General features: G+C 40.7%; 1 protein-coding gene across 1 annotated transcript in view; it reads left to right on the top strand.

Annotated features, from left to right (window-relative positions):
• The window catches only part of LOC117038673 (60S ribosomal protein L29-like), a 36,279-nt gene extending 16,817 nt beyond the window's left edge, over window positions 1-19,462 (top strand). The window contains exon 2 of the mRNA XM_033135567.1: window positions 19,077-19,462. Within this exon, the coding sequence (XP_032991458.1) occupies window positions 19,077-19,462 (386 nt within the window). The remainder of the gene's footprint in view (window positions 1-19,076) is intronic.
• Window positions 19,463-25,059: the final 5,597 nt, after the last annotated feature.

Raw genomic sequence — 25,059 nt, forward strand, 5'->3', positions numbered from 1 at the left:
ATCCTTGCCTTGTTCCTGATCATAGGGGGAATGGTTTTAGCTTTTCCCCATTGAGTATGATGTTAGCTGTGGGTTTGTCATATATGGCCTTTATTATGTTGAGATAAGATCCCTCTATTCCCACTTTCTTAAGGGTTTTTATCATAAATGGCTGTTGGATTTTATCAAATGCTTTTTCTGCATCTATTGATATGATCATGTGATTTTTATTTTTCATTTTGTTAATGTGGTGTATCACATTAATAGATTTGCGGATGTTGAACCACCCCTGCATACCAGGGATGAATCCCACTTGATAGTGGTGAATGATCTTTTTAATGTATTGCTGAATTCTGTTTGCTAATATTTTGTTGAGGATTTTTGCATCTATGTTCATTAAAGATATCGGCCTGTAGTTTTCTTTTTTTGTGGTGTCTTTGTCTGATTTTGGGATCAGGGTGATAGTGGCTTCGTAAAAAGTGTTTGGGAGTCTTCCCTCCTTCTGGATTTTTTGGAAGAGCTTGAGGAGAATTGGTGATAATTCTTTTTGAACGCTTTGTAAAATTCACCTGTAAAGCCATCTGGTCCAGGGCTTTTGTTTGTTGGGAGACTGTTGATTACTGATTCAATTTCCGTGGTGGTAATCAGTCTATTCAGGTTTTCTGTTTCTTCTTGAGTTAGCCTTGGAAGGTTGTACGCCTCTAGAAAATTGTCCATTTCTTCCAAATTGTCAAATTTGTTGGCATATAGTTGCTCATAGTAACTTCTTAAAACTCTTTGTATTTCTGCAGTGTCCGTTGTCACTTCTCCTCTTTCATTTCTGATTTTATTAATTTGGGTCCTCTCTCTCTTTTTTTTAATGAGTCTGGCTAAAGGTTTGTCGATTTTGTTTATCTTCTCTAAGAACCAACTCTTGGATTCATTGATCTTTTGTATTGTTTTTCTGGTTTCTATTTCATTTATTTCTGCTCTGATCTTTATTATCTCCTTCCTTGTGTTCCCTTTGGGCTTATTTTGCTGTTCTTTTTCCAAATCCCTTAAATGTGAAGATAAACTGTTGATTAGTGATGTTTCTTGTTTCTTTAGGTAGGCCTGCAAAGCTATGAATTTCCCTTTTAGGACTGCTTTCGCGGCATCCCATAGATTTTGAGTCGTCGTGTTTTCATTTTCATTTATCTCGATATATCTTTTGATTTCTTCCTTGATCTCCTGCTTGACCCATTCATTATTTAGTAATAAGTTATTCAGCCTCCATGAATTGGTGTGTCTTCCCGTTTTTTTCCTGTAGTTCATTTCTAATTTCATAGCATTGTGATCAGAGAAGACAATTGGTATGATTTCAATTTTCTTAAATTTATCAAGCCTTGTTTTGTGGCCTAACATATGATCTATCTTGGAAAATGTTCCATGTGCGCTTGAGAAGAAGGTGTATTTTGCAGCATTGGGGTGAAATGTTCTGAAAATATCGATTAAATCCAAGTGGTCCAATGTATCATTTAAAGCTGTTGTTTCCATATTGATTTTCTGTCTGGAAGACCTGTCCCTTGTGGTCAGAGGTGTGTTGAAGTCCCCGACTATAATAGTGTTACTGTTGATCTCTGCCTTTATGTCAGTCAGTACCTGTTTTATATATTTAGGTGCTCCTATGTTGGGTGCATAGATGTTTACTAGGGTTATGTCCTCTTGTCGGATCGATCCCTTTATTATTATATAGTGCCCATCTTTATCTTTTAGTATGTTCTTCATTTTAAAGTCTATTTTGTCAGAAATAAGTATTGCAACTCCAGCTTTTTTCTCGTTTCCATTTGCATGAAATATCTTACTCCAACCCTTCACTTTCAGCCTGTGTGTGTCTTTTGTTCTGAGGTGAGTCTCTTGTATACAGCATATACAAGGGTCTTGCTGTCTTATCCAGTCAGCCACCCTATGTCTTTTGATTGGAGCATTTAATCCATTTACATTTAAAGTGATTATTGATAGGTACATAGATATTGCCATTTTTAAATTTGTAGTTAGTTTGTTTTGATCTTTCTTCTATTTACAGAAGTCCTTTTAGTATTTCTTGCAATGCTGGCTTGGTGGTAATAAATTCCTTTAGCTTATTTTTTTCTGGAAAGCTCTTTATCTCTCCATCAACTTTAAATGATAGCCTTGCTGGATAAAGCAATCTAGGTTGTAGGCCTTTGTTTTCCATCACTTTAAGTATCTCCTGCCACTCCCTCCTGGCCTTCAATGTTTCTGTAGAAAAATCATTTGATAGTCTTATGGGAGTTCCTTTATATGTAACCCTCCGTCTTTCTCTTGCTGCTTTTAGGATTCTCTCTTTGTCTTTAAGCTTTGCCATTTTAACTATAATGTGTCTTGGTGTGGACCTGTTTGGGTTAATCCTGGTTGGAACTCTCTGCACTTCCTGGACTTGTATGTTGGTTTCCTTCATCAGGTTGGGGAAGTTTTCAGACATTATTACTTCAAATATGTTCTCAATCCCTTGCTTGCTCTCTTCACCTTCTGGTATTCCTATGATGCGCATGTTGTTGCGCTTGATGTTATCCCAGAGGTCTCTTAGGCCATCTTCATTGTTTTTTATTCTTTTTTCTTTTTGTTGTTCCGTTTGGGTGATCTCTGCTACCTTGTCTTCTAAGTCGCTGATTCGATCCTCTGCTTCATCTAGCCTGCTGGTAATTCCTTCAAGTGAGTTCTTAATTTCGGTAATTGTGTTCTTTAGTTCCAACTGGTTTTTCGTTATGATTTCTACATCCTTCTTTATGTTTTCTCTAAGCTCGTTTGTTATGATTTCTACATCCTTCTTTATGTCTTCTCTAAGCTCCTTAAACATTCTTATCACCAGTGTTCTGAACTCTGTCTCTGAGAGGTTGGTTACGTCTGCTTCATCTGGTTCCAGTTGTGGAAGCTTCTTCTGTTCTTTTATTTGGGACGTGTATCTTTGTTTCCCCATTCTGGCTGACTGTGTTTATTTTGACATATTAGGTAGATCCCCTAGAGTTCTTAGTTCTTGCTAGGTTATCTTATGTAGTATGTGTCCTTTATATTTGACTCGCACCACGTCGTCCTCCTCTGCGTGTGCTCCAAAGGTGAATCTTGTGTTGTGTACACTGTCCCGTTCAAGAAGATCTTTAATTGCTTCCCGCTAATGAGCAGGTGGGGTCAACTCCTGGGCTGACCTGCCGTGAGACTTGGCTCTGCCCCCCGCAGGGCACTCTGCTGCGTGAGGGTTGACCACCCCAATGTGATTTGGCCTCTATGGGCTCCAGAGCCTGCCGAGAACCCCCTCTAGGTGTGTGACCTGCAGGTCAAACCCGGCTGCACTCCGATTTGGTCTGGAGTTGGCCCCCGGATATGCCGAGTCCCGTGCCACCCAAGCTGGGCCCCGGCAGGGAAGTCCCAGAACAAGGCAAATCACCAAGCACAGCAGCAACGACAACAGCAAAGAGAAAAAAAAAAAAAAAAAAAAAAAACAGCCGATAACCCCCGCTCGACACAGGCAAAGATATCAAAGATACAAGACAAAGCAAAACAAAACCAAGCAAAGCAAAACAAAGCAAAACAAAAAGCAGCGACCGTCTGGGCCTGAGCCCACCAAGCAATGACCAGGTTGTCCTCTGCTGTACCAAAGAGCCCCCTGCTTATTGCGCAGGCAGAGCCGGTCACCTGGTGCTCAGAGAGACTTTGGGACTGCAGACTTAAAAGCGTGGGCCTGAGGGGTCTGGATGATAGTCTCCACAAAGTCAGTGCAGCTTCTGCCCTTGTCCGCACGTATGCACACCGAGAGGAGCACCACCAGTCCTTTGTCCAGAGCTCCAGAGTCCTAGGGCACTCCTTCAGTGTGTGTGTATGGGTGCTGGCGGGAGATTTCTGATCTGCTGACCGTGCCTCACAAGCTGGGCCCCGGCAGGGCAGTTTCAGAACAAAGCAAATCACCAAGCACAACAGCAACAACAACAACAAAGAAAAATATCAAATACGTTCACATGCAAAACCACCTGATAACCCCACTCGACAGAGGCAAAGATATCAAAGATATAAAGACAAAGCAAAACAAGACAAAACAAAGCAATACAAAAAGCAGCGACAGTCTCGGCCTAAGCCCACCAAGCAATGTCCAGGTTGTTCTCTGCTGTACCAAGGAGCCCCCTGCTTATTGCGCAGGCAGAGCCGGTCACCTGGTGCCCAGAGAGACTTTGGGACTGCAGACTTAAAAGCGTGGGCCTGAGGGGTCTGGGTGATAGTTTTTACAATGTCAGTGCAGTTTCTGCCCTTGCCTGCACAAATGCACACTGAGAGTGGCACCACCAGATACGTGACCAAAACTCTTGAGTCTTAAGGCACCTCTTCAGTGTGTGTGTGTGAGTGCGGGCGGGAGATTTCTGATCTGCTGAAAGCCCAGAGCTGTGCCTGCCTCACTGCTGATCTCCGGGTGTGTCTCGGCAGCTGCACCCACCCCACCCTAGGCAAGCCAGGAAGGGTGGGGGCTGGAGATGGAGGGGTCTTCACTCTCCCAGCCCAGCCGTGCATCGCCCTCTTCCCGCAGGCCAGAAAAGGTGGTGGCTGGGGGTGGAGGCGTCTCTTCTCTCCTAGCGCAGCCAAAATCACGCACACTGCCCAGTCTGCCTGGGTCAGGGCTGCCCGTCAGGCTTCCCAAAGCGTGAGCCTTAGATACCACTCCTCGGTTCAGGGGCCGGTTTAAGTCTCTGGAAGGGCGGGGTAGGATTGGGAGAGCAGGGCGGGGGGGAGGGGCCCAGGTATGGAGACTGCGCCCCCCATCCGCCGCAGGGCGCGCCGCCTTCTCGGCGGGAGAAATCAGCCGTGGGACGCAGGGAAAGAGCCTACCCCCGGTCTCTGCGCTCTCCGCTCCGCCTGAGATCCCGTGCGTGCCCGGCTCAGTGGTTTTCGGTTTTCGCCCCCGCCAGCTGAGGCTCCGTTGGGGGCTGGGCTCTCCCGCTGCTGCCGGCCGGGCGCTCTCACGCCGCTCCTCTTTTTCCTTTCCTTGCTCCGTCCAGTTACCGTACCTTCAAGAATTTCTTAGCTTCAAGTAATCCACTATATTGTGTGGTGAGCGAAAATTTCTTTGATGGGTTATAGTTCCCGTTTGCAACAAGATCCGGAGGAGAACTCAGAAAGTGCGCCCTGCTGCCGCCATTCCTATGACGTCACCCACAACTTCTTTATCCATTCATCTATTGAAGGACATTTTGGTTGTTTCCATGTCTTGACCACCGTAAATAAAGCTGCAATGAACATTGGAGCACACGTGTCTTTATGGATAAATGTTTTCAGATTTTTTGGGTAGATACCTAGGAGTAGGATAGCTGGGTCATACGGTAATTCTATTTTTAATATTTTGAGGAACCTCCACACTGCCTTCCATAGCAGCTGCACCAATCCACATTCCCACCAACAGTATATGAGGGTTCCGGAAAGGTGTTCTTAGACAAACCTCCTCATTGGTCCCGTAATCACACAATGTGATCAGCTGCCATTTATAACCAGTCCTAAAACTCTTCTTAATCCTATAAATATTCAAGGACAGGGTGAATTGTAGGCTGAGCAGTTGATATTTTGATGCCTAACAATGTATTGTTTATAGAATATTAAAGAATCAATGGGAAATCAAAGTAGAAGCTGGAAATTCCGGTAATAGTCTTTGTTGTAAATAGGCCAATTATGTGAAAATAATTGTGTGCCTGTTACCATTTATTGAGTACATACAAGCACACAGGCACCCTGCTGAGAAGCTGCATGTTTATTTCATCCTTAAAAGCAAACCTTGAGTCTCATAGTATGTATTAAATGATATGCCCAGATCAAACAACCACTACATCCAGGAGTCTGACTCCCAAGCTTGTGTCTTACTGCCACATCTCCACATCTTGAAATCGGCTATGGATGGTGGCCACCCAATCTAGCCTCTCTAAAACTGGATCTTTTTATACCCATTCATTCTATCACTTTTTCTATCACTAGCCTCTCTAAAACTGGATCTTTTTATACCCATTCATTCTATCACTTTTTTCATTCAGCAAACTTTGCAGTTGCTTCCAATGAGCAGAGGTCAAACCCTCAATGTCATGTCTCATTTGAACTCCATTATTTTAAAGGGTGTAAAGTGGAAGATTTCACATAACAATTTCAAATTTCCGCTTCTCCTGAAAAATGGAAAGACCTAGCTACACAGCCCCACATACCCAGGTGACAGGGCTAGAGTTGACTGCGGCTGCCTGTGGTTGGGGTGTGGCTGGGAATCCTCACACGATCTCCTACCCAGTGTAAATGAGGAAGTAATATAGCATGATTCAGTTTTTATTTTTTTAAGTTTTAAAAGTTTACCCTGGCTGGATGATGGACGTAGTTTGGATGGAAGCTCAGGTGGATACATCCAGAACCAATTGCTTCTCACCTCCCCTGCCACCTTTCTAGTACAGTACAAGCCACCAGCCTTTCCCTCCTGGGCAAATGCAATAAACCCCTAACTTCCCTGCTTTCACCCTCCCTCTATGGTCCATTCTCACCAGCAACCCTAATGGTACATTTAAGACACAACAAGACTATACTCCAATACCCCCAGTACCTCCTATCTCACTTGGAATCCCATCCAAAGTTCTTTCCAGGGTCTACAGAACCCCCTCCCTACCCTTCTGGCCTCACCTTTTACATTCTCCTCTCTGTTTCTGTGATCCTGGCACTCACTGGTGTAAAAAAATTATATACATGGAGACACTTTAAAATGGTGTCAGAGCTGCCATCCCAGAGGAACTGCCTTGCAGGTCTTATACCTCAAATGCTTGGAATGTTAAAACAGGTCAAAATAACCTTTGGGCTGGGATTAAAGCAGCATCAAGTCCCAAAGAACTGTTTGCAAAGATAACAAGAAATATATTATAACTACTGGACTGATGACTACTAGGACTGAAAATCAAAATCATTGTTTAGAATTAGTGTCACTATGTTAGCTTATCTGCACCAACAAAAATGCCTTCCTTCTGTTGATGAAATTGTTTCCCTTCCCTTTTTTTTTTTTTTTTTAAGATTTTATTTTTTCCTTGAGCGTCTGTTGCTTGCTGGCCACCTTCCTTATTCTAGCTGTCTTTTATGATTCCAGCTTTACTGAGCTATAATTGACATACGATGTTGTGTAAGTTTAAAGTGTACAGCATGATGACTTGCTACATGTATATATTGCAAAATGATTACCACATTAAGGTTAACACATCCACCACCTCACATTATTATTATTATTATTATTATTATTATTATTATTATTATTTTGGGGATAAGAAAATGTAGTATCTACTCTCTTTATAGCTACTCTTTTAAATTTTAATTTGCATTCAGTTCTGCCTATAAGCAAATTTACTTGAGAGAGGGGGAAATAGCTTTCTCCTCTCTGTGCAGAGGCAGGAAATGGAGGGAAGCATTGTGGGAGCTCCTCCCTAGCCCCACATGTATTCATGCAGTTGGAACCAATTAAAATGAATTCCTGTAAAAAGCAGGCTTAATGGGAGAGATCACAAAAGCTAAGGTCCTTTAGAAACCCTATGAGGGAATATGGAGGAAGAGAGGTCAGGCGTGGATGCAACCCTATGCACTTAGACTTGGGGATGGCAGAGGGTTTCTAGGCTGATGGTGTGTGTATTTGTGTGTAGGACAAAGGCCAATAACAATGTACTAAATCTTGCTCTTTTTTGTTTGCTTACTTGTGTGTTTTTGATATGAGCTTGCCACAGAGCCACTGACACTTGGCTCCTTTTCTCCTTCAGCAAATCATGCTGGGAAACTTGCTTGGTTTTCTAATCCCGGCTGAAAGAGATTTCCTGTAGAGAGGCACATTACCCCACCTTACTATATAACCTATCATATAAATCAGGACCTATTTCAAATTCAACGTAAGCACTAAAAAGAATTAATAGGCATAACTGATCTACAACAAGTGAAAACTGGGACGTATGGTCCATAGTTCACCAGTAGGCACCTGGGTAATGACAGTAAACCAGATCCAGTTTCTCAAAGGGTTCACAGGGAATGCTCTTTCCCTCCAAATATCCTGGAAGCAAGGGTGAAACTGTAAGATCATTGGTCCATTCTACTTGTGGTTCACACTGTAGCCTCAAAAAAGAAGTATCTTATTTTGTTAGTTAAAATGCTTATGAACAACTGCCTATTATTGTCTTTATTAGTGTGCTAGGACTGCCATAACAAAATACCACACACTGGGTGGCTTAAACAACAGACATTTGTTTTCTCACAGTTCTGGATGCTTGAAGTCCAAGGTCAAGATGTCAGCGGGGTTAGTTTCTTCTAAGGCCTCTCTCCTTGGTTTGCAGATGACCACCTTTTGTCTGTGTCCTCATACAGTCATTCCTCTTTGAGCCTGCATCCCTAGTGTCTCCCCCTTCCCTTTATTTAAAATGTATTTTTTTATTATTATTGTAGAATATGGGGGAACAGTGTGTTTTTCCAGGGCCCATCAGCTCCAAGTCATTATCCTTCAAGCTAGTTGTGGAGGGCGCTCCACAACTAGCTCCAAGGAGCTCTAAGTCCAGTTGCCGTTTTTAATCTGTAGTTGCAGGGGATGCAGGCCACCATCCCATGCAGAAATTGAACCAGCAACCTTGTTGTTAAGAATTCTAATCCTCTGGCTGCTCAGTGGCAGCTCGTTGTCTTCAATCTAGTTGTGGAGGGCACAAGCCTGTTGTTCAGAGCTTGTGCTCCAACCAACTGAGCCATCCAGCTGCCCCTCCCTTCCCTTTCTCATAAATACCCCTTGCTTTTGTCTCCTAATTGGAACACTATTTATGTTTCTGCCTGAATCAGTGCTTCCTGAACAGCTACTCTTTTTTTGGTCTTTACGTGCCTGTTGCCACTCACTTTGTTTTTCTATTTGTAGGTTAACACTGGCGTCCCCCAATTCCTGAGCAAGCTAAGTTTGCTTCTACCCTGTGCCCTTCATCTGCTATTCCAGTCTCCAGCACTCTCTCATACTAGAGCTTAGCTGGCTGACTCCTTCCCTGTCCCAGTTCTCTCTTCAAATGTTACCTTGGTCCCCCTGCCAACTGAGATCAAACAGGATCCAACATACTACTGTCTCGCATCACCCCTCTTCTGTTTTATTCTTCGTACAGCACCATCTCCACCTGACAGAAGAATTTATTTGTTGTCAATCTCTACACTCAACAAAATCTGAGCCATGAGTTTACTGCTGGGGCCTGGGAACCTTACACCACCCAGCACATGGCTTCACAGTAACCACTGAGGAGGGAATGGCTGAGAGAAGGTCTATAGAAAGGTTGTCATGTGGGGCCAGGTGTGAGATCATGGGGACATGGCCAAGGGAGTGCGGTTGAAGTGGAGCAGGAGGAATATTTGAGCGCTATCCAGGGAAAAAGGCCAACACACTGTGGAGATGGGCTGCAGGGGGCATCAGGATGCCTTCCAGGTCTTTGATTTGCACAGCCAGATGGAAGATGATACTATTTCATCCCAAGGGTCACTAGGAGGGAACCAGCCTGGAGAAAGGAGAAAGCCAGGAGTTTAGGTTTGGACATTGGGCACTATGTAGGAAGTATAAGCTATATGGATGCCAAGAGATGAATGTTCTGGTCATTCTGAGATCTTTCTGTTCAGAACCAGGAGTGTGAGAATCCATTGTTAGCAGAGGAATCATACAGAGGAGTGATGCCCGGGACTTTGGCTGGCAGCCTCTGTGCCCTGTGTCAAGCAGCAGCTGGCAGCAAAAGACAGAGAGCATAACCACAGGCACTCTTCACACTTGGTGAGCATGTGACCTGCAGGCTGCTACACTCAGAGTAGGAAAAGAGGGGCTCCAAGAAGCTGATGCTGATGTCCCCACTGGCAACTGGCTGGCCCAATGATACAACTGTGTCCTTTAATAAAGCAAAGCTTTTCTTTCTTAAAAATCTGGGGCAGGGCTTTCCTGACATAAAGCAATTCAAAGTATTTTCTGTCCACTGCAACTTCATGACAGGGGCAGTATTATGGTATTTGGAAAGTTATATAAAAGTAAGAAGGACAATGTTCTCCAGATGTCAGGACAGCCTAATGGAGGCATTGACATCTGGCTGCCCAGGAATTCTAGGGGCTTCTAGAAAATTCAGCACAGAGGATATCCCTCACACAGTCCTGAGAATCTGTTGCTCTAGGTGTAGAATCAGATTAAAAATGCAAGTAAAGCATTGGCTCAAAAATACAGGCTTGGGAGCAAGGTTAATGGCCAGAGTAGAGACACATGGCCTACATGAAAAATTAAACACAGGAGGAATCACAGGTATGGGTGTCAGATCAGACCCCCACCCCCAAATGAAGCCAAGGATTCTGCAATTAGGGATTTGCCTACAGCATAAAATAACTGGGAGTCCTCCTCAATTAAGAAGGAGGAGGAAGAGAGAAGCTGAAAAAAGCTTTACATTTCAGAGATTGAATTGTTCCCATAGACCAAAAAGGAGAGACCAATTACATGAAAATTTCATTTTAATGACAATTCTCGTTGAATATTATCACTGTTGACTGAGTAATTTTGTTTGAGTATGTGTCAGTTAAACCCTCCACTTTTACAGACAAGAGTACCTTCTGCCAATGAGCTGTGACTTGAAGCTATGTGATTTGTGTAAATGTGTTGTAATTAACTGAGCTTTAAAAATTGACTTTGAGGGTCTCAAGGTCTTAGAAATGGCTGTTGGTTTTGAAAAAGTCACCTTCTAGGAAGGTAATCAAAGATACTTAACTGACACAAACTAAATTTATTTTGGAAGACGCAATTTTTAAAAATCTATGTGTGTTCAAGGATAACTTTTAATTTTTAAAATATGTTAGCATTAGAACAAAATAAAGAATGACTTGGTAAAATTGAAGTTGGAGAAACATCAATATGAACTCATGCACTTTAAAGGGATTCCAATTTTGTCACTAACAGGAACACTGGGCAGTCCCCTAGTTCCCTTAATACCTGTCTACAGCTTGTACTTATAGAAAATCCCAAGGCCTAGATCTTGGTCACTATTACTCTTCCCTGCAAATAAGGGTTAGAAATTCTTGGAAAGTTACTGACCCCATGTTGAGGATGGGGATAATTAAGATAGGCCCAGGTTAGTTTTATTTGCCAGCAAATGTTTTCTAAAATGTTTGAGCTATTGCTAAAATATCTGGGCAGAAATATCACTGCCCAGACTGTGTTTTGAGTATCGAAAAAAAGTACCCATTATAGTCAACTGGAGCATGTTAAAAAGTCATGAGACTATGATAAATCTAAAAGAAAGGAATTTTATTTTTGTAAATGATATGTTAATCTGTCTAAATTGTCTGAGTCTTACACTCAAGTTTTAATCTGTCTAAATTGTCTGAGTCTTACACTCAAGTTTTAATCACCTAAATTGTCTGAGTCTTACACTCAAGTTTTAATAATACATAAGAATATAAAGATATAATTACAGTAATTTTTAAAAAATAACCATTTTTATGTCCTTTCTAAATTTTAAAGTAAAATGTAATAAAATTAGGGATGCAGTTACCTAAAAAAGTAAGGTAAGGACAAGTATACAAAATGGTAGCTAAATGAAACTTCCATAAATAATTTTGAAAACCAAACTGCTTTACCACATAATCCAGCAATCATGCTCTCTGGTATTTATCCAATGCACACAAATGTTTATAACAGCTTTATTCATAATCACCAAAAGTTGGGAGAAACTAAGATGTCCTTCAGTAGGTAAATAGATACATAAACTGTGATACATGCAGACAATGGAATATTATTCAGCAATAAAAAAGAGCTATCACCATTAAAAGGCATGGAGGAGCCCTAAATGCATATTGCTAACTGAAAGAAATGAATATGAAAAGGCTACATATTGTATGATTCCAACTATATGACATTCTACAAAAAACAAGACTATGGAGACAGTAAAAAGATCAGTGGTTTCCAGGGGTTCAGGTGAGAGAGGGATGATTAGGTGGAACGTGTAAGATTTTTAGAGTGGTAAAACTATTCTGTATGATACTTTAATCATTGATACATGTCATTATACATTTGCCAAAACCCATAGAATGTGTAACACCAAGATTGAACCCTGATGTAAACAAAGGACTTTAGGTAATAATCAAGACTGGCTCATCAAGGTTGTGGGAGTGGATCCAGTCAAAATGGTGGAGCAGATAAAAACTGTGCTTACCTCCTCTCAGAACCATATAAAAATTACTACAGCTAAACTACAGAACAACCATCATTGAAAATCTCCTGAAGCCTAGCTGAACAGAAATCCTACAAATAAGGACATACAGAAGAAGCCACCTCAAGACTGTTAGGAGGGGTGGAGACCACACCCACGTGTGACCATTGAAAATTGCTGCAGAGTCCCCCCACCCCAAGAAGTGAGGGAGTGAAAGATCCCAGCCCTACACAAGCCTACCCAGCCCAGGGTTTCAATGCTGGGGAGAGAAGTCCCCATAACTTCTGGCTGTGAAAAACAGCAGGGACTGAATGAGACTAAGGTGGCGTCAGTCCCAAGTGCTCCTCTTAAAGGGCCCACACACAAACTTATTCACAGACAGACTCACTCACTCTGAGCTGCAACGCTGGGGCAGCAGTTTGAAAGGTGCCAGGGACATATGGGGAGGAAAAGAATTGTCTGGCTGCAGGACAAGGGCTGGAGGGGTAGCTTTCTCCCAGACATGGGAGCTGGCAGAAGCCATTGCTTCTTTGTTGAGCCCTCCCCACTCGTGGCGTGCAGATGCAGGTGGCCACCATATCTGAATCCCCATCAACATTTACCACACTAATGCAAGATAATAATAAAGGAAACTGGGGGAGTTGTGGTGAGGGCATATATTGGGATCCTCTGTACTTTCCACTGAAGTTTTCTGTATCAAAAATAAATGTTACTACTTAAAATAAAACTGCTAGTTTCTTTCTACCCATCTCATAAAATGAACCAACGAGAGACTAAGCCAGTACAGTGGTACCTCATTTTCTAATGTAATCCGTTCTGGAAGACCATTTGAGTTCTGAAATGTTCAAAAACCGAGGCACAGTTTCCCATAGAAAATAATGCAAAATGGGTTAATCTGTTCCAGACCTTTAAAATCAACCCCTAAAACAGCAATTTAGCATGAATTTTACTATCTAATGATACCATACATCCAGAAAATGGTACACAATGAAAGCAATAAACACAATATATTGTACTGTATAAGCAATAATAAATAAACACAATGTAAAAACTCAAATAATACATAAGAATATAAAGACATAATTACAGTAATTTTTAAAGTACTGTAGATGACAAAAATGAAAATGTAATTTTTTTCTCACCTGTAATGATGAGTCATGGTTTGGATGGGGGGGGTCCCCTTCAATAATCACAATAGGTGACTGTTCTTCAGGTGTTCTGTGGTCCTCTTCCATAATCACTGTAGGTGACCCCTCTCCTGCCATTTCTTCCCTTGATTTTTTTTTACACCACTGACACCTGGTTTAGATTCACTGGATTTTTTCCTCACTAAAAAATTTTCAATTGACATTTGCTTTTTCCAATGTTTTAAAATTTGTCTAAAATGAGACATTATCATTGGAAGTGTTAGTGGCATGACTTATAGCAGCCTCATCAGGGTGATTTTTTCAACAAAAATTTGCACTTCAACCCATTTTGCACACATTTCTTTGATCAGCGCAGTAGAAACACTTTCTCTTCTCTCCTCCTCCAAAGACAATTCCTCAGCTGCCGCCTCTTGCTGATCTGTCAGAAGGTGTTGAAGTTCTTCTGTGGTGAGTTCAGTCCTGTGGTCCTCCACTGACTCCTCCACATCATCACTACTCACTTCCAAGCCCATGAACTTGCCCAGAGACACAATATCCTCAACAATAGGAACATCCTCTTCAACATCCTCAAATACATGTTCAGGGACAGCATGTGGCCACAATTTCTTCCATGCTGACTTCATTGTTCTGTGAGACACATCCCTCCATGCTTTGTCTATGAGATGTAAGCAATGTAGGATATTGAAATGATTCTTCCAGAACTCTCTGAGGGTTAGCTCTGTGTCCGAAGTCACCTCAAAGTACCTTTGGAACAGTGCTTTGACGTAAAGCTTCTTAAAATTAGATATGACTTACTGGTACATGAACTGTATGAGAAGAGTCATATTGGGGGGCAAAAACTTTACATTGATAAAAGTGAACTCTTCTATCAACTCGTCCTCAAGCCTAGGGGGTGAGCTGGAGCATTATCCATAACAAGCAGTCACTTCATTGGAAGATTTTTGTCTTGGGGGTATTGTTTTACACTTGGCCCGAACACTTCATGAACCCACTCAATAAAAAATTGCCTGGTTACCCAAGCTTTGCTGTTTGCCCTCCACATCACATGCAATTTGCTTTTTATGACATTGTTTTTCTTAAATACCCTGGGATTCTCAGAATGGTAAACTAACAAAGGCTTCAACTTAAAATCCCCACTTCCATTCCCACAAAATAAAAGGGTTAGCCTGTCTTTCATGGGCTTGTGTCCTGGTAATGATTTCTCCTCCTTTGTTAGGTAGGTCCTCTTTTACATTTTCTTCCAAAAGAGACCTGTCTCATCAGTTGAAAACTTGTTGGGGAAGGAAACCCTCTGCCTCTACATAATCTTTAAATTCCAAAACAAATTGGTTGGCATCTTCTTTGTTGACACTGACAGCTTCACCATGTCTCACCACATCGTGTATGCCATTTCTCCTCTTAAACTTTTCAAACCACCCTCTACTTGCCTTGAAAATATCACTCTTAGCACTTGTTCCAGGGGTGTTTTTGATGAGGTCAGCATGCAAATGTAAAGCTTTTTCAAATTAGGCTCTCAGAAATGCTATCACCAGCCAACTATTTTTCATTTATCCATATGAAAAGCAATTTTTCCACTTCTTCAATTGTCTGTGTTCTTTTCTTGTGTTTTAACACCTCTCGCAACTGGCTCCTTTAATGGCTTCTTTATTTTTTAAGATGGTGCAAATTGTAGATGTGGCAATACCAAACTGCATTGCCAGATCACATACACGGACACCACTTACATGTTTGGAAATAATTTCCTTCTTCACCTCTATTGTTGGTCTGTTAATGATTCTCTTGGGTTTGCAGCTTTCATCCATTTCTCACAGCAAAGGGTGATTGGCAGAGGGCTCCTGAGATGACATGAACACAGATGGATTGCACACAGTCACAAAAACAAATTGGTTGCAAGAGTTGAGATGAGATGAGCACAGATTGATTGCACACAGTCACCAAATAAGCCCAAATATCACCTCCGTGTTGCGAGTGTGCTCAAGACTCAACAGCCGACATCTAGGCCTCAGGATATTGCACTTAGCAGAAGCCGCATCACATGTTCGACTTCCGAGACGTGTTCGAAAACCAAAGCATTTACTTCCAGGATTACAGCATTCATAAACCAAAATGTTCGTCAACGGAGACGTTCGGAAACTGAGGCACTACTCTATCTATATTGCCAGACAAAACTAGAAATTAAGAGTGGGCCAATAACAAAGACATTTATCTGTGCATCATGGGTGCAATAGACAAAAAAAAAAATCACCAAAGCAATCTCTAAGCTCAACACAATTATGTGCCCAATAATATCAACATTAGTAATAGTTACAGTGGTACCTCAGTTTTCGAACGTCTCCGTTGACGAACATTTTGGTTTATGAACACCGTAAATTTTATGGATCTATGGTATCATTAGATAGTAAAATTCATGCTAAATTTGCAGTTTTAGGGGTTGATTTTAAAGGTCTGGAATGGATTAATCCATTTTGCGTTACTTTCTATGGGGAAACCGTGCCTGGGTTTTCAAATGTTTCAGATCTCGAACGATCTTCCAAAATGGATTACATTAAAAAACCGAGGTACCACTGTATTTTATTATTATGTTAGATTCACCATTTATATTGCCATTGTCATATTTGTTGCTTCAATTAGCAAATTCAGCCTGTCACGTACTTAAAAAGTAGTGTGTGGGACAGGAAATGTCTTGAGCTTCCAGTTAAGCATGGTAGATTAGGCTCTTGTGCTTATTACTCCACCTCAAAAGTCCTGCTGAAATAATAATGAAGAATAGAAAAGGAACAAACTCACAAAGTCAAAGAAAATGGTAGAACAGACCAATTTCTGTGGATTTTTGCAGAATGGAAAGAAGATGGAGCTTAGAAAATTACAACAGATGTGGGTAAATACAGAGGTCACAGAGTGAGTCAATTTGCCACACAGAACCTAGGAGGACCTGGAATGACAAGGGGGAGAAGGGCTGGGGGAGATATGAACTGGGAACAGAAGTGTGTGAAGAGAGTGATTTGGTCTATGCACATGGGTCTCCTTCCCCACCCTGAGCAACCAAGAGACCTCCCTCCTCCAGCCCCCAGTTATTTTCCAGAGATATAACACCCTGTACTGTATGCACAAGACAAGAGGCAACAAATGAAGCGAGGAGGCCTGGTGTTAAAGGCAGAAAGAGAAAGTATCCAACCACATAGCCCTCTGACACTTCCCTCTGCCCTGCTCTCAATCATTTATTCAATAAATATTTATTGAGTACAACTTTATATGAGATACTCTTTTAGGGAATTCAACAGTGAACCAGACAGGCAAAATCCCTAAGATTATGGAGATTCATGGAGCTGGCATTCTAGCATAAAAGACAGGCAATTAACAAATATATTAAAAAACATATATTAATCGTGCAGGTGATGCTCAAAGAAAACTGAAGTAGGATAATGGGATAGAGTGGAAGGATTCTATTTTGGAGAGGTGATCAGGACAGGATCTCAGAGGAGATGCCACAAAAGCAGAGATTTGAATGAAGTGAGGGTCCTACCAGGATTTGGGGACAAGAGTTCCAGGTACCAAGTACAAAGTCTGTGAGACAGGAGCGTGCAAGGCTTACTGAGGAACATCAGAAAAGCCAAGTGGGTGCCAGACATACAGTGATGCAGGGAAAAGTAGGGATGAGGCAGGAAAAGCTGGTGGGGGCCAGATTCCACAGAGTTTGAAGATTATTATGAGATTGGATTCCAAGAGAGATGAGAAGTCACTGAAAGGACCTGAGCACATCTGAAGTCCATTCTAAAAGGATTATTCTGGATGCCATGTGGAGAAAAGATAAAGAGGATGATGGTGGAGGCAGCCAGACCTGTCAGGAGCTATAAAAGAACACCAGCACCAGGCTGCTCACCACCAACAGCACACCAGCAGGAAGGAGGAGTGTCACCTTTGGTGCCAACAAATGTACTCTGAGAGAGGCTGTATCTACTAGTATCAGGGCCTGCTGTTGAAAGGCAAGAAAAACCTCATTATACCACAATGCAGTCCACCAGGACACTGGACAACAAAGACTGACACACATGTACACACATAGCTTCCAATTTCCTTTTTTTTCCTTAATTTTCCTAATTCAATTATGAAACAGTTCAAACATGTAAGTACAAGAATAATACAACACCTATGTATCACCAGCAAGATAAAACAGAAATTATTTTACCTTATTTGCTTCATATCTTTCTTTTTAAAAAAATGAATAGAGGAACCAATAAAAAACAAAAATATTATGCTGTAGCTGAAGTCCTTTCTCTTTGAGATGAGGAGATTTTCCTGGATTATCTGGGTTGGTCCAATGTAATCACAACAATCCTTATAAGAGGGAACAAAGGGGTTAGAGTCAGCGAAGATGTGATAATAGAAGGAAAGGTGAGTGAAGGAAAGAGGGGAAAAGGAAGATAGCAAGTGGTGGGGAGACAGGTGTAAGCTATTTAAAGATGCTACACTGCTGGCTATAAATATGGAGGAATGGGCCATGAGTTAAGGAATACAGGTAGCTTCTAGCGCTAGTAAAAGCAAGGAAACAGATCCTCTCCTAGAGAGTCCGGAAGGAATACAGCCCTGCTGACTCATTTGGACTTCTGACCTCCAAAACTGTAAGACAATAAATTTGTGTTGTTTTAAATCACCAAATTTGTTGCAAAATTGCTTGCTACAGCAGCAATAGTGAACTAATACACCTAGAGTATGCAAAGAAAAACTAGGCAGTGTGGCTAATACGAAGAAAGTGAGGAGGTGAGTAGTATAGGATGATGAGACGAAGTTAGAAAAACAATAAGGCCTGGAAGGGTTGGGGTCTTTCAGCCAATGGCTCGGATCTTGCCTTTCACTCTGAGTGAGGAAATGGTTGGAGGGTGTTGAGCAGAGGAGTGAAATGATTTTCCTTACTTTATAAAAGAATTACTCTGACCGCTAAGAATAGGCAGGAGGATAGTAGGTAAGAGATTAATAATGGTACCTGTGGGTATACCTATATCTGTGCCTTCCTGAGGAACCAACATCAGAGATTTCACACTATAGGAGGAAATAGACTTCACTTAAGTAATCCAATCAGTCATTAAATAAATAAACAAGTGAATAACAAGAACAAGCCCTGGGGTTGGGGTGTGGGAGACCAGTAGCAAGAGGTGCTGCAATATTTTATCTAAAATGTCCACTTTCTAACAAAAAATTATGAAATACGCAAAGAAACAGGCAAATATGACCTGTACACAAGAAAAAAATGCAGAATCAAAACTTTCTATTTAAAAAAACTCAGGGAAACCATGTTTGAAGAAATAAAGAAAGGTATGATGCCATTGCCATATCAAATAGAGAATATCAATAAAAAGAGAAATTATTTAAAAAATGAAAATTCTGGAGCTGAAAAGTCTAATAACTGAAATGAAAATTTCATTGAATGGGCTCAACAGTAGGCTTGAGCTGACAGAAAAAAGAATTAGCAAACTTGAAGATAGGTTGGTGGAGAATATATAACCTGAAGAATGGAGAGGGAAAAAAAATGAGGAAAACTGAACAGAGTCTCAGAGAAAAGTGGGACACCATTAAGCACACCACCACATATGCATAATGGAAGTATCAGAAAATGAAGAACCACAATAACTTTAATAGCTGACTTAACAGCAGAAACAATGGAATCCAGAAGGCAGTGGGATAACATATTCAAAGTGCTCAACAGCAGAAAACTGTCATCCAAAAATCCTGTATCCATTTTCTCTTCTGGTCCCAGGTATTTGGGAACTGCAGTTTTCAATACAGACATGGTCCAAGAACCACACCACTCACAACCAGTCCCAAAAATGGCACAGAAACACCATCAAGAAACCCCAATCACAAAAATATGAATCTCTTAAGGGAGTGGATACCAAGTTCCTGAGGAATATGCGCTTTGCCAAGAAGCACAACAAGAAGGGCCTGAAGAAGATGCAAGCCAACAATGCTAAGGCCATGAGTTCATGGGCTGAGTCTATCAAAGCCCTTGTAAAGCCCAAGGAGGTCAAGCCCAAGATCCCAAAGGGTGGCAGCTACAAATTCAGTCGACTTGCCTACATCACCTACACCAAGCTTGGAAAATGTGCTCATGCCTGCATCACCAAGGATCTCAGGCTCTGCTAGCCAAAATCCAAGGCCAAGGCTCAAACCAATGCTGTGACTTTAGTAGCAGCTCTGCCTCCAACTCAGGCTCCAGTTCCTGAAGGTGACAAGGCCCCCACAAAGGCTCCAGAGAAGAAGCCTCTGGTGATGTGAGGACAGAAGGACTGGTGTGACCCCTGGGGCTGGGATCCTTCTGTGCTATTTTTCTGTGCTATTTGTACAAATAAACCTGTGGCAGGAGCTATAAAAAAAGAAATCTTGTATCCAGCAAAATTATCTTTCAAAACTGAAGATGAAATACATTCTCAGATAAACAAAATTTGAGAGAATTTTTAGCTAGATAAACTGTCTTATAAAAAAAATACTGAAGGAATTTCTTCAGGCTAAAAGCAAGTGATCCTACACAGTAATTCAAATCCACAATTTGGATGTTCCTCAAAAATTTCATGTTACGTGAAAGAAGACTGACACAAAAGGTCACATTGTATAATGCTGTTTGTATGACATTTCCAGAGTAGGTAAAACAATAAAAACAGAAAGCATATTTGTGGTTGCCAGGAGCTGAGGGAAAGAGAAGAATAGAGAGTAACTGCTTAGTAAGTACCAGGTTTTCTTTTGGAATGATGAAAATGTTTTGGACCTAGATAGAGATAGAGGTTGCACAATATCATGAATGTACTAAATGCCATTAAATTGTTCACTTTAAAATGGTTAATTTTATGTTATGTGAAATTCATCTGAATAAAAAATACTGAATCGAGATTGTAAAAAGAGAAAAAGAAAAAACACAAAGAGATGAACATGATGAAAAATAATATGGAGGAAGAAAAGAGGATTCGATCTATAGATTACAGATTTTCTGAAGAATAATCAAGAAAGAACAAAACATAGAATAAAATCATTAGACCCAATAAGAAAAAAAAAACTATTTAAAGTACTAAAAAGCTTTCCAGAACTGAAACAGGGCCTTTTTCACAGATTGAGTACTTAGCACATCCAGGTAAAATTAATGGGAAAAGACCCATATTTAGATACAGCCTGATAATATCTTTACATTTAAGGATAAAGAGAAAAATTCTATAAGACTACAATCAGAAACATATGGGTTACCCACAAAGGAATAAGAATCAAGGTGGCTTCAGACTTCTCCACAGCATTAATTTTCAGGAGAAATATCACAGTAGGTACAGAGATTTGAAGGGAAGAATTCTTTATCCAGACAAGTTATCATTCATATATTAATTACACAAAGGCTCGAGAAATACATTTCTCCAAATCCTTCTTGAATTATTTTAATACATAATATGTGCTATGCATGTATGAATATGTACTACATCTGAAAGATAAATACTCACAAATAAGAAATTTGCAATATAAGGTACTGTTAGTAAAATTCAAGAGCAATTAAAAATGTAGAGCTAAAACAGTGGTGTGCAGGTAAATGTTTAACAACCAGATCTAGGGTGCAAAGAATAGCCCTGATTTGTAGTGATTTCTGGGGGTAAGTCTTCCTACCATGACTGGTTTCCAGCTACCAACATGATTTAAATAAAAAAGAATTTAATCCTCCTCATTTCAAACCATATACCCAAATTAATTGTATAAGCATTAATACATAAAATGTAAGATACATCAAAACCTACTGTAAAGTGACATAAAGACAGAATATTGATCAATGGAGTAGAATAGAGAACCTGGAAATAAAACCTTGCCTATATGGTCAAACGATTTTTAACAAGAGTGCCAAGACCATCTAATGTAAAAGGGACGGTCTTTCCAACAAATGGTGTTGGGAAAACTGGATATTCACATGCAAAACAATGATGTTGGACCCTTACCTAACATCATGTACAAAAATTGATTCAAAATGGATCAAAGATCTAAATGTAAGAGCTAAAATTACAAAATTCTTAGAAGTAAACATAGGAGAAAACCTTCATGACATGGGATTTGGCAGTGATTTATTGGATATGACACCAAAAACCATAAGCAATAAAAGAAAAAATAGATACATTGAACTACATCAAAATCAAAAACTTCTGTACATAAAAGGACATAATCAACAGGACTGAAAGGTAACCCACACAATGGAAGAAACTATGAAAATCAAGTATCTGTAAGGGATTTATATCCACAGTTTATAGAGAACTTCTATAACTCAACAACAAAAACAAAACAAACAACCTAATTAAAATATGAACATAGCACTTGAGTAGACATTTCTGTAAAGAATCTATACTAATTACAAATAAGCACATGAAAAGTTGCTCAACTTCACTAATCATTAGGGAAATGCAAATCAAACCACAATGAGATATCACCTCACACCCATTAAAACAGTTAGTTTTGCAAGTAGTGTTTATTTTTTAATTGTTGGTATTTTATAATTGTACAAATGATATATTAAATGATGCACTTACTGATATTTGTATATATTTATTTATGCTTATCATTTAATTTTTTTTAAGTTTTGTGCTTGAAACAAATAAAGAACTTAGTTTTGCCAGAAAAAAATAAAATAAAAAGATTTTTCAGTCAAGATGGTGCAGTATGTAAACATTGTGCTTACATCTTCTTAGGACCACATCAAAATTACAACTAAACTACAAAACAACTGTCATTAATCACCTAAAATCTTGCTGAACCGAAGTCCTACAACTAAGGACATGCAGAAGAAGCCACCTTGAGACTGGTCGGAAGGGCAGAGACACAGAACGGGCTGGTTCCACACCTGTGTGTGACCATTAAAAATCAGGAGGGATATCTTGGCTGCAGAGATCGCCCCAGAAGGAGCGAGGCCCTATCAACCCCAGAGTTCCAGTGCCGGGGAGAGAAGTCTCCATAATTTCTGGCTGTGAAAATGAGCAGAGATTGTGGCTCAGTAAGACGGAGGGTGGCTGCATTGCCAGCCACTCCTCTTAAAAGGACTGTGGTACAGAGTTACTCACTGACGGACTTACTCACTTTGAGCTCCGCCCTGGGGCAACAGCTGGAGAGGCAACAGGGACATGGGGTTGGGGGACTGAGTTGTCTGGCTTCAGGACTAGAGCTAGAGGAACAACTTTCTCCTGGACAGAGGAGCCGGTGGAAGACATTGTTTCTTTGTTGAGCCCTCTCCCTTCCCGGCACACAGACTCAGGGAGCTGCCATTCTGAGCCTCCATCAAGCTGGCTAATGCCATTTGCTAGCCATGCCCTGGTAATTCAAGACCTTGCCCCACCCAATTTTGGGGCACACTCAAGCCACTTCAGTGGCTTTTTCATACAAACAGCCTGCCTTGGCTGATGCTGCAGACTTTCCTAGGGTCTCTCAAAGGTTCACAGAATCAAGACAAGCAGCATCTGGCTTGAGTGTGTTCCAAACCTCTGGCTGAGCATCTCTAAGCCTGGTACTAGTGGCAGACAGCCTTGGTTTGAGGCTTGGCCTCTCAAGGCACTTACAAGCACGGTGTGGGTGGTGGCCATCTGCAGATTGCTTTGTGCACCCTACCGGGTGAGCCTGGGTGGGGCACAAACTGCAGCTGAACTTGACCTGCAGCAGGTCCCCTCCCAGGTGGCCCTGGGTCTGGCACCCCCAACAGCCAGCTTCAAACTGAGCTTGAGCATCACCCAGCCACCTCTAGGGATGATACACCCAAGGGGCAGGCACCAGAGCCCTGATGAGGCAGATCATGCTCTGTAAGGTCAGCCTCTGCCTCACAACTCCTCCACTGTAGTCAAGGCCTGTCCTCACAACCAATGAGCCTGAGGGTTAATCCTTCCCATTAACATGCAAACAGCAACCAAGGCTCATCTACAAGAGGAGGGCAAACACAACACACACAGGGGACACAATTGGAGTGTGCAGTTCAGGTGACCAGGAAGACCGCACCACTCAGCCCCATAGCACACCTACTTACATAGGCCACTTTACTAAGACAGGGAGACATAGCAGCCCTACCTAATACATAGAAGCAAACACAGGGAGGCAGCCAAAATGAAGAGATAAAGAAACATGTCCCAAATAAAAGAACAGAACAAAGCTCCAGAAAAAGAACTAAACAAGATGCAGAGTTCCAAACACTGGTTATAAGGATGCTCAATGATCTCAGGGAGAACTTCAACAAAGAGATAGAAATCATAAAAATGAATATAAAAAACACAACAAGACCCAGTCAGAAATAAAGAATACAATATTGGAAATGAAGAATACATTACATGGAATCAACAGTAGATTAGATGAAGCAGAGGATCAAATCAGCGAATTAGAAGATAAGGTAGCAAAAAAACCTAATCAGAAGAGCAAAAAGAAAAAAAAGAATCCAATCACTGAGGAGAGTTTAAGGGACCTCTGGGACAACATCAAGCATACCAACATTTGCATTATAGGGATACCAGAAGAAGAAAGGAAGTAATGAATTGAAAACCTGTTTGAAGAAATAATGACAGAAAACTTCCCTAACCTGACAAAGAAAATAGATATACAAACCCAGGAAGTACAGAGAGTTTCAAACAAGATGAACCCAAAAAGGAGAACATCATAATAAAAATGCCAAAGTTTAAAGACAAAGAGAGAATCTTAAAAGCATCAAGAAAAAAGCAGTTAGTTACTTACAAGGGAGCTCCCATAAAACTATCAGCTAATTTCTCAACAGAAATTTTGCAGGCTAGAAGGGATTGGCACAAAATATTTGACGAAATGAAAAGCAGGGACCTACAACCAAGATTACTCTACCTAGCAAAGCTATTATCTAGAATCAAAGGACAGATAAAGAGCTTCCCAGACAAGAAAAAGCTAAAGGAGTTCATCATCACAAAACCAGAGTTACAGGGAATCTTAGAGTGACTTCTTTAAGATGAAAATATACATATATATGAATAATAAAATGGCAATAACTACATACCTCCCATCGCTTACTTTCAATGTAAATGGATTAAATGCTCCAATCAAAAGGTGGGGGGGGGGGCTGAATGGATAAGAAAACAGAACCCTTACATATGTTGCTTACAAGAGACTCACTTTAGATCAAAAGACACACACAGCCTGAAAGTAAAGGGATGCAAAAAGATATTTCATGAAAATGGAAACAAACAAACAAAGAAACTGGGGTAGCAATACTTATACCAGACAAAATAGACTTTAAAACAAAGACTATAACAAAGACAAAGGAGGACCTAGTGATCCCTCTTCTGGGTGTTTATCTGAACAAACCCAAAATGCTATTTCAAGGGGACATGCTCATCCATATTTTCATTGCAGCATTATTTACATAAGCCAAGATATGAAGTCAAAATGGGTGTCCCTGAATGGATGAATGGATAAAGAAGAGGGGCACATATATATAATAGAATATTACTCAGCTGTAAAAAAAAAAAAAAAGAAAGAAAGAAAGAGAGAGAGAGAGAGAGAGAGAGAGAGAGAGAGAGAGAGAGAAAAGAAAGAAAGAAAGAAAGAAAGAAAGAAAGAAAGAAAGAAAGAAAGAAAGAAAGAAAGAAAGAAAGAAAGAGACAGAAAGAGAGAAAGAAAGAAAGAAAGAAAGAAAGAAAGAAAGAAAGAAAGAAAGAAAGAAAGAAAGAAAGAAAGAAAGAAAGAAAGAAAGAAAGAAAGAAAGAAAGAAAGAAAAAGAAAAAAGAAAATCT

The sequence above is a fragment of the Rhinolophus ferrumequinum genome, chromosome 19 (genome assembly GCF_004115265.2).
Source record: "Rhinolophus ferrumequinum isolate MPI-CBG mRhiFer1 chromosome 19, mRhiFer1_v1.p, whole genome shotgun sequence".
NCBI classification, from domain to species: domain Eukaryota; kingdom Metazoa; phylum Chordata; class Mammalia; order Chiroptera; family Rhinolophidae; genus Rhinolophus; species Rhinolophus ferrumequinum.